This window comes from Amblyomma maculatum, chromosome 11 (assembly GCF_055883805.1).
Source record: "Amblyomma maculatum isolate TAMU_Amacu chromosome 11, ASM5588380v1, whole genome shotgun sequence".
Lineage (NCBI taxonomy): Eukaryota > Metazoa > Arthropoda > Arachnida > Ixodida > Ixodidae > Amblyomma > Amblyomma maculatum.
The window spans coordinates 42,933,329-42,943,700 of record NC_139354.1 but is presented as its reverse complement, the minus strand read 5'-3'; the positions used below and the strand labels follow the sequence as shown (position 1 = coordinate 42,943,700).

The following is a 10,372-nucleotide window of genomic DNA, read 5'->3' as shown; positions in this document are numbered from 1 at the left end:
GTATAAGGAATGTCCGCTCGTGTTTGCTCGTCTGATGTTCACTACACTCGCACGCAATGTGGTAGCACAATGCACAATATTTAGCAGTAAATGTTTCTTATTACTACGAAAGCATTCAATCGCTCACTAGCATCGACCACGACTCTTGTCCGATCTTGTTTGTGCCATCACTCCGATTGGCTAAGCTGTCTCGTGAGATCACAACCACGAGGTCTCGCTCGAGTAATTCAAATTTAATCCGATGTAGCAACTTTAACGCACTAGCCTACCCGACAGGCCTTTCAAATTAGTTTGGTTATGTTTGTGGGTTTAACATCCCAAAGCGACTCAGGCTATCAGAGATGCCTTAGTGGAGGGCTCCGGAAATTTTGACCACTTGGGATTCTTTAACGTGCACTGACATATCACAGCACATGGGCGCCTTGCTTTGAACTTTTGTCGACATCATTTCAAAGTCGCTAGCCGACTGATTGATGGAGCCTATGACTAACCATCACCTCTTGTAATGCTTTAACAGAATAAAAACTTCGGAGAGGGTTCGAATTGGCCGGGTTAAAAAAAAATACAGGTACAGGGGCTCAGGAACCAAGCATCTTAACTATTCTGCCACCGCTGCGTTTTGTTTAACATGGCAGTTATAACGCAGAAACAATTTTTATATCCATGAGCTCTGCACAGACTACACGGACAAAATTATCACATTGATGTGATGTTTTTCAGAATACTGGTTGGTTGGTTTGTGGGGTTAATATCGCAAAGCGACTCAGACTCTGAGAGACACCGTAGTGGACGACGCCGGAAATTTCGACCAACTGAGGTTCTTTAACGTCCACTGACATCGCACAGTACATGGGCGCCTTGCTTTCAGCCTCCACCGAAAAGGGGCCACCGAGGACGGCATTCGTTCCCACGTCCTTGGGAACAGTAATCGAGCGCACGTCTTTAGTAGACATTACAAGCCATCATTAGGTCATTTTACTCATTACTGATCTTTACTAACAAGCTTTAGTTACTGCTGGTCAATTGCGTACCGCTGAACGACTAAAGGTTCACCGGCGTTCTATAATTGGTTTATAGGAAAGGAAAGGCGCAGTATCTGTCTCTCGAGGAATCTTGCTGGCAATAATCGCCAACAAACCTCGCCGGCCCGATATTTTTCCCATGAGATTAGAAAAGCTTCCGCATTAAAATATTCTAGCGCACATTACAAGGCCCTCAAATGGTAGCGTGATAGGTGGTTTCACACCGTATGACAGCGCTAGCAAGTGTCCGAAGTAGAACGCTCCACCTCGGCGCACAAATACTCACAAACATATGCCCGACCGCACATCTCTTTTTGGTTGGTTGGTTGGTTCACAGGAAGGGAAAGGCGCAGTATCTGTCACACTTGCTCTGTGGACACCTGAACCGCGCCGTAAGGGAAGGGAGGAAGGTGGGAGTGAAAGTGGAAAGAGAGAAAGGGGAGTCGTAGTGGAGGGCTACGGAGTAATTTCGATCACCTGGGGATCTTTAACGTGCGCTGACATCGTACAGCACACGGACGCCACTTCGTTTCGCCTCCATCGAAACGCAGCCGCCGAGGTCGGGTTCGAACCCGGGAACTCCGGCACAGTAGTCGGGCGTCTTAACACTGTGGCGATTCGGTTTTGTGGACATAAATGCGAACCAAGATATACAGTATTGCGGCTCTTTAGGTGGACAAGACGGCCGGCCCAAGGAAGCATAAAAGGTTTTATTGAGCGTAATCTTAGACATTGTTCGCCTCGTGATCCAATTTCGTTGAAGGCCTATAATACAATCGGGTATTGTTTGCGGCTGCAAAAAAATCTTTCCACCGTGTTTCCCTTAGCCTCCGATTGCAGTAAAGTACTGGCATTTTCCGCGAACACATACCTGAAACAGATATAGATGAATGAATATTACAAAATGAGGCATAATAATGGTTGGGACTTCTGAATAGACTAGGATTATTCAAGAATTAACACATATGATTTTTGGGTAATATATATGTCACTATAAATTTTTCTATGAAACCCTTTATTGCTGTCTACTTCTTGTGTGGTCTAAGAGGAAAATATCATATAATTCAGTATGCTGAATATTTTATTTTGATCTCAAATTTCTTTTCCCTGTAATATTTAGGTGTTAGCCGTGTTCGTGTCTTTTCTATGGGGAGATAATGTAATTTTTGCGATAGTTCAATTCTCCTTTGTTCTACACCTGCGACGCGCCTTAATTTGTATAATCAGTTTCGTTTCCCGAAAGATTTTCATGTCTGTTTTGTGTTAGCAGATGCCTGTACTTTTTTTAGACTTTAATGCTAGGTTTAATTCTAGCACTCACGCTTTCATAACGTACTGTTATGGACAAAAGTTTCCAGGATGCATTGTCAGGAATCGTAGCCAATAGTTATGTTGTTAGCTGGTGTCCAGAGGCCAGACGTAACGATCTGAAAGTGGGGCTCTCATGTTGTGACATCAACTAGTGAAATAAAAAAACAGCTAAAGTATGTGGTGATCGTTGTACGCGAAATTTGACTTTCTCCTGTTCTGGAAACTTTTGTCCCCGGAAATACGTTTCGTGCCGTGTCGATTAGTGAGCAATGTACTGTCACAGAAGCCTTCTGTGAGGCAAAGGAACATGTTGCGGCATTGTTGGCAGCTTGACAGCTTGATAACTATTAAAGCTTCAAAAAAGCATCCTTGCACTAGGCGTTCACTCGTGAACACCGGCAAAGGTGTGTCGCTAAAATTAACGTGTAAAATTAAAATCTCATCATGTCCGGCTTAAAAACTGATGTGACTGACACCTATCTTCCTCTTTTGTCTTTCTAAATATTCAGTCCTCATTCTCACATGTGGCATCCTCGTCTTATGTTCCCAAAGTGTAAAGGCGCTTTATACAAATGCGACGGGTTGTCCGAATTTTGGTGTAAGCGTCTTCTAAAACAAAATGTCGCTGTCAGAAATTCGAGCGTGGTCAGCTGAGCCCCGTTTTCTGAAGATCAATGCTTCTGTCTTCTTTTTGCAGAAGGCTGGCTATCGGAAAGCAAATGACGGATAAGGAATTGCATCACATTGCTTACTTGCGACTCCATCAGGAATATTTTCATCATCAGGAAATATAAATATTTCCGCCTCACTGAAATTTCCACCTGAATGGCGCTTTTAACTTCAACATTATAGAGGAAGCCTGATCTGGTAGAACAGGTTGATTCTTTAAAATAATGAATTCGCTTGTTCACATGATTGTCAGCGTGTTGACAGGTGATCCATACGAACGCACCTGTCACCTTGTGAGCACAGTGTATTCCGACATCATGGCAGCTCGAGTTCCGGATCATTGGAATCATTGTAAGCAGGAGTCGTAAAATGTATTGCGGTTCTTGAAGAATTTTGCATTAGACATTTATTGTTGCAAAATTTGCACGCTTTATTACTGCTTGGAAGCATTGTTGGACTTTGTACGTTATAGTTACAGTATTTGAATGGACAGAGCTGCTAGGATTGGACCAGACTTTCTCGCCTGTTATTAGATGTAGTCATGAAAGCCATCCAAAGTCACGTGAAGCGAATGCACATTGCTTTGAAAGAGCAAAAAAATAAAGACAATACATGCTGCCCGTTTCAGCTGTGCACGTGTTATACGATGATATTTCTCAAATGATCGCTAGGAATTGCTCGTATCATGATAGTACGGTACGTCATTGCTGTCTGAGCCGCTGATCACTCCGCATCTTAGAATCCAGCACACTCTCGCTGTGTGCAATAAGCGTCGCCGCCTCCATCAAAGTCCATCTGTGTGGAAACGATTTCCCACTTATAAACTCTGTATAAATCGGCTAAGATCTCTCCGTTCTTTTTCGATTTGAGAAAAGGTACGGCTTAATGGAGTTCTTCGCGGGAGTTTGATGGCTTCGGTACTGACCCTTCATCGTGTAGGGATGTGGTTTGTTCCTTAGAGTTGTTGAAACGGCTATGTTATCTGCTCTCATGAAGTCTGAGCACGCACTAAGCTGCAAGATTAGGTGCATGGGAGCGAAGAAAAGCAAGCAAACGGGCTTCGGCCGTGCTTGAGGGGCATTGGGAAGTCGATGCGAGCGGCGCGCGTATTAGGCAATGATAATTTGCCGCAATACAGCTTTCAATTCTGCCCTATAGGTGGTGCGCAGGGCATATAGATAATCAAGAAATTAAACTATCCCCTTTCAAAGGGCAAATGCGACAATGACGGGTTCCTTTGATTCAAAATGGCGTCACAATTGGTCAGATTTTGGAGCAGAGTTCAACAAGTGGCATTAGTTGGCAGTTCTGACAAACGAAGCCCCGTGGCGGTTATTAAAGGTTAGGGTGGCCGAGTTCTGATGCTGAGAACCGGGATTTGTTCCTGCCTTGTACGGCTGCGTTTTGTAAGAAGCAAAACACAAGGCGTCCGTGGGATCTTCGATGAAAGTGCAGGTTAAAAAAATATTCAAGATGGCCGAAGTGTCCGGAGCCCTCCTCTCCGCAGTCTGTCATAGCTGATGTCGCTTTGGAGGCGTTAAATATATAAACCAAAGACTCACGAACGATGCTATCTGCGCTGAATAATTATTTAGAACAATACGCTGCAAAACAGAACGTATAACTGTTTTCTTTCTCACGTATTTCATTAAGTGGATTGTCAAAAATGCCATTCTGAAACTCCTCCACACCACAAACGCCTTTAGTCGTACTGATCTTGCTCACAATAGTTGCAGCATTTTCATGCGACAGCTAAATGAGACCTAGGGGCGAACGATGTCTATTTAAGGCGTTGCAGTAGTCGCACGCTAACACTAATTCCATCCGTTTTGGCTCAAAGGGAACAATGTCATGGTGTGCTCGTGAGCTAGCCCGGATAAGATGCAGGAAGCAGAGATTTCAAAGAGCATTTTCAGATGAGGGGGCGGCCGCCCCCTCATCTGAAAATGCTCTTTGAAATATGGGCGTCATGTTTTTCCAGAATTATCAATGAGCGAGGGAACAAGGTATTCGTCGGTCGTTATGCGTCTACTTGATGCCTCTTTGCTTTGCCAAAAGTCTATATTCACCACCACCACCTTGAAAAAAAAAAACACGTACGGCGTATTGATAGCAGGGAGTTCCTTCCGGGGAGCGGTGACTGTAGTATGTGTACTGACCGAATACATCCGAAGGCGTATTGCAGGTCAGCCGGCAGTTGTACAGCGTTGATACAGATTGGGTCTAGAAAAGAGAGAATAAGGAGTCGCTTGTTATCTTTTTCGAGCTGTCTGCTTCACCTCTAAGTGTAGTAATTACTTCGAGTCTACTATACTTCACTATCTGGAAATAAAGAAATATTTTTCGCCTGGTGCTCTGTTAAGTTGAAGCGTGCTATAAGCTTGAGTTTTGCCAAAGCAAAGTTCCTATATAATCAAACGCACCCGCGCCCTTTGACTGTCTTTTGTTGTGGCATTTTCTGCACAGCCATGTGCTGGTTTCCATTTTGTACACAGCTGCGCATCGTGCCAGCTACTCCACGCTCCTCTGTGTCGTAAAAATTGCATGAGTTTAAATTACCTTATAGAATTTCCGTCTCGGTACAAGCAAAGGCGACCAGTAGCTCCAAACTGCACAAACTATATCATCAACAGCACTAAATATCGAGCATGAGGGTGCCTGCCCCCATCTCCTTACGTTCATCAATCTAAACGTTTACGTGAAAACAGAGATGAACGCAAGGAACCCCGTAAGAAGATGCATGTATAAGCTAAAACAAGGGCTAACACTGAAAAGCATTGGACTTAGCGGAAACAGGTTTTTTATGTTCAGCTAAATGCATTCTTCATTTTACTGTTGTGCTGCGCTCCATTATTATTCCTGACTGCGGTTTACAGCCCGACTTGCCATTCTGCTTCGGCTTCGAGCCTATTGAATTTCATGCAACGAAAGACCCTGCATCATTTCGATTATTAATCGTTATACTAAGAACATTGTATGTATTTAAGCATAAGCACAGCACCATTTCTCGAATATACATTCGCAAAAGACGACAAACTTAAAAGAAGACAAGCGCAGGTGGTGATGAAGCACGTCATTACGCTACATATGAATGGTGCTTGTCCGCGCCCTATAGTGTACCACGAAAGCTTCAGGCGAGCGAGCAGTTTAGACATGCATCGAGTTCATGCACTAGTACTAGTTAATACTAGGCAGATTTGGTAGAGGGCAATGTGAAAAAACTCGCACACAATTAGAACGTCAGGCTGGATGCAAGTTGTCAGCCGTAGACTGGCATCTCATGATTAGGAGACACCAGAAGGCATGGGATGGAAATGTGTAGGCGTTTATCAATATAGTTACCTGCATCGCCCTGTAGAGCATTGCAGCTTTGAAAGTGATCCTAGATATACGAAGGTTTAAAGAATAAATAGGTAAAATGTTTGTGTGCGTGTGGGATATAGGTATTTAAGGAAGCAAAAACAAGGTACACGAAGGGGAATACGATAGCGATCTTCTTTTCTTTTTAAAGAGACCGTAATGGGGGGGGGGGGGGGGTAATTTGACAGTGTACAATTTATTTCCTGCAATATATGTGATCAAATATGGGGCACTACTTCTATCTCACTGACCGTGAGGAAGGGGTCATGCAGAATCTAGGGGATGAGCCGGAAAAGGGAAGGGAAGCCTTCTTCTGTTCAAAAAGGTTTACCTAGCTGGCACATAAATCAAGAAAAGCTTGCCAGAGTTGATCAAAATGCCACCTGATTTCGTTTCCACGCCCCGAAGGCAGTACTAACAAACCTGACAGCATCCACAATACATGCATAATGAGGCAGTTAATACTCATTATGACCCATGCATTCAAGGCTGGTCATACGGCTACAAAAAGCTATAATGCTTTCTCTTCTCAAAAAACGCCATAATTTAAGAACTCACACCTCACCAGATGTTTCTCCAACTACGCAGATTTTGAGAAAGCTGTGTAGCTTTCCTTTGCAACCGTATGGCCATCATTGCATCGTAGCGCAAATTAAAAAATTACTCTCTTATTGCACATTCTATTAAACTTGGGGATTCCTCTAAGTTGTAGGCCAGAAGGAATAACCCTGTGCGCCGAGGAGTTGTGTCATTTATAAATACGTGGTCAATACATGGACCTGAACCTTTTGACAGTATCACACGGTGTAAATTTTGAGACCATCGTATACACGGTTATACGTCTCATTTCCCTCACGGAGTACTGCCATGTTCTTTTTATTAGATTGCAATATACGGCAAAATTTCTGCGTCTCGCGTCGGGGCTTCTATAGGTACTGTTTTCATTGTGCCTGCTTACTTTTGTGTGGCCGCCATTCAGCCTGTTCATATATGTACAGGTGTTAAACTGATAGACAACCTCTATTGTGCTTCTAAGCTTCCATACGTACAGAAGCACCAGTGCGGGCTCTGTACGTCGTGAACCGAGCAAACGCATACAGGTCCCGTAGTAATGCATGTTTTTCAGTGGAAACACACCTCGCTGAGTCAAGCTCACATGGCGAACAGAGGAGCCCCCACTGCACTCAAAAAGCGTATATTATAGTGTAGAGAAGTGTGCGGACTTACCTAAGAGCTCGGCTAAGAACAATAGTGGACATTTTCAGATATGTTTAAACCATGTTGAATATGATGCGTTTGGTAAATCGAGCCACAGCAATGCTAACCGGCACCTACTTTTACACAGTCTATTATTTTGGTCCTAAAAATTAATAGCCTCATTGAGCAGAAAATGAAGGCCCCAGTTTTTGTTCGCGACACAAAATCCCAATTTAGCAGTGGAAAAACTTGCCGTGGCTGCCACGATAAAGAAAAAATCATATTGTGTTAGAGGCATTATTAACAGCGCGCTTTAAGTCCGCACTATATACGACCATCTTTCGTGAAGAAATCTCTGATGACGTCGGCAGAAATGTGGGCGCGCGGGGGAAGCAGCGCTTACCTTGTTTTGACATTTTTTACGTGTGTTTGTAATTCTGCTGACGTTGCCATCGATGACGTACCAATCGGCTCAAGTTTCACCAGTTTCGTGAAAGCGTTTTTCTCATGCAAATTTGTATACTATTTCGGCGTCATTTACTTACGGTATATTGTTCTTCTTGTTTTTTAAAATTATTTCGTCTAACCCTTGCATTATTTCTCTTGTTTCTGTTTTCTTTTCTTGTTGTTTTAATGTTTTCCTGTTCTTGTTCGCATTGTATATTGAGTTTGCTCCCCCCTTATGTAATGCCCTCGGGCCTTTAAGGGAAAAATAAATGAAATGAAATGAAATGAAATGAAATGAAAAGATTTCAGGGTCTTCAGTAATGCCAATATATATCCGTGGAGCTCTATAAGGATGCAATTTTAATTAGCGTAGTTTATAGCACGTCTCCAAAAGAACAAAATGCGACTTTTACGGTCACTAAAGGGCGCAGTTAGCGGGTAATTATCGCTTTGCGGAGCGATGAAGCGCATACTGGACTGCACATTAGAGCGCGCTTTTAAGCGAGAAATGACCAAGAAGCGATACAATCTTTTGCCATGTTGTCCTTCGAATAACAAGATAAGCGTTTAGTACAATTGATCACAGTTATTATGATTGAACGGTTTGTAATTTTATTTACTTTTGCATTTCAAGTGACAAATAAAAAACCGAAACTACCACCTACAGTTAAAATAGAATAGCGCGCTGTGTCGGTATACATGCCATTTGATATACAATGCGCTTTCCATTCTGAAACTAATACTTATATTTTATTGTGATTTTGGCCCGCTCAAATGGTTCCTTTTATTCTGAAGCAACTCGTAAGTTTTAAGGAGACTCTTGTTTCGAAGTGACACCTCTTCATGCCATTTATTAGGCTGCTCAAAATTTACCTTAATCTGTTGCTTGATAAAAACACGTACCGACAATTTTTCATCAAAAAGCAAAGGACACGCAGAGCTGCCCTTCAGCTTTCTTATTTCTGTGCGGCGGCCGCCCACACCAAATTAATTTTGAATTCCTAGTTTTGGGAGCGCGCTACTGCTAGTGAGGTCACTTATCATTAGTTCTTGCATCCGATTTCAAAAACAACAAAAAACCAAGCACATTTATTGATGACTGAATCTTCGCTAAATATGTATTTGCTTTCAATACCACCTCTGCACAATTAGACAAGTCGGTACCACAGTTTCCTGAATTGCCGTACAGCGGTAAATACAACGGAGTAAAACGCGAGTTGCAATGAAAAAAGACCATCACTCTCTTGCTCTGTTAGTCACATTGTTCATTTCGGCTTTGATACATAATTGACCCACTACAAGTCACCTTAGTTTTTCAGTCATAATAGATTTCATTTAAAGCTTTGGGCAAAGCGCTGCGAAAATGAGGTTCTGATTATTCGTTTCCACCTATTTAGGACACATTCAGTCCCTTTATCGCCTGCAGGTACACGCGCATCAAGCTGCCGTTCCCGATGAATTCAAGCATCTGCCCCTGAGTAGCCGCCATTCTCAAGGACTGTCACAATACCAATAGTCCTTGCTTTTCTCAACTTACGCTTGGTATCGCAAGCCGAAAGCGTCATAATAGAAATTTATCGAACCTTCATCTTAAGTGCTTGTTCTCTTGTTCTTGCACTCTTTTTCCGTCTTCTTCATGATATTTATTGCATCAAAGGGCGATAAGTTTCAATAAAAGGAAACAAAATGAAATATTAAGTTCAACACAGAAGTGCATTGCTATGTTTCACTAGAATGAGACCCTTTCCTTCCCGTTAGAGTAACAGCGTTACACTTACCGGGAAATAAATGCCTGGTATATTCCGGTGGTGTGCTTCGCAGAACTTCTTACCATCGAACACCTGGCCTGGGAGAAATGCAGGCCCGAATCTTAGGTAGTCGAGGATGAACCTCATTTCAAGGCACTGCGCCTGCTTCTGACTGAAAAGATAAGACGTTCACCTCATAATTGCTGCGTTCACTTATGGTATAAATATGGCGTTGAATATGCAAAAATACATATTTGCAGGCTCGAAGAGAGCATGTACGGATTTCACAGCACTGACACAGAATAAGCGCCAACTCGGACCCATGAGGCCTGACCTATTAGGCAGCGCTATCGTCAAACTGCTTTGACACAAACGGATACGCATATTTTACGAACTAAAAGGCCCTCTGGTTTGATTTCAGAACATGCGTTTTACCCTGGAGGGACGAGGAAACGATAACAATATGTAAATATATATAATGTAAATATATGATGAATAGCAGCAGTACCAGACTAATGTGTGTAGGTGCGTGCCGCAGTTGAGAGGCCATTAAAATTGCTGTAGAACCATGCACCCATGGGCGCGTGTTGAAGCGCCTGTTGTCGCGATATACGCAGG

The 10,372-nt window shown here is 43.0% G+C and overlaps 1 protein-coding gene across 1 annotated transcript in view; it reads right to left on the bottom strand.

The window, feature by feature from the left end:
• Positions 1 to 1,845: 1,845 nt before the first annotated feature.
• LOC146173650 (venom metalloproteinase Antarease-like) overlaps positions 1,846 to 10,372 on the bottom strand; it is a 57,095-nt gene continuing 48,568 nt past the window's right edge. The window contains exons 11-13 of the mRNA XM_084585239.1: positions 9,785 to 9,926; positions 5,103 to 5,225; positions 1,846 to 1,893 (exon numbers count right to left, since the gene is read on the bottom strand). Coding sequence (XP_084441365.1) covers positions 1,846 to 1,893; positions 5,103 to 5,225; positions 9,785 to 9,926 — 313 coding nt within the window. The remainder of the gene's footprint in view (positions 1,894 to 5,102; positions 5,226 to 9,784; positions 9,927 to 10,372) is intronic.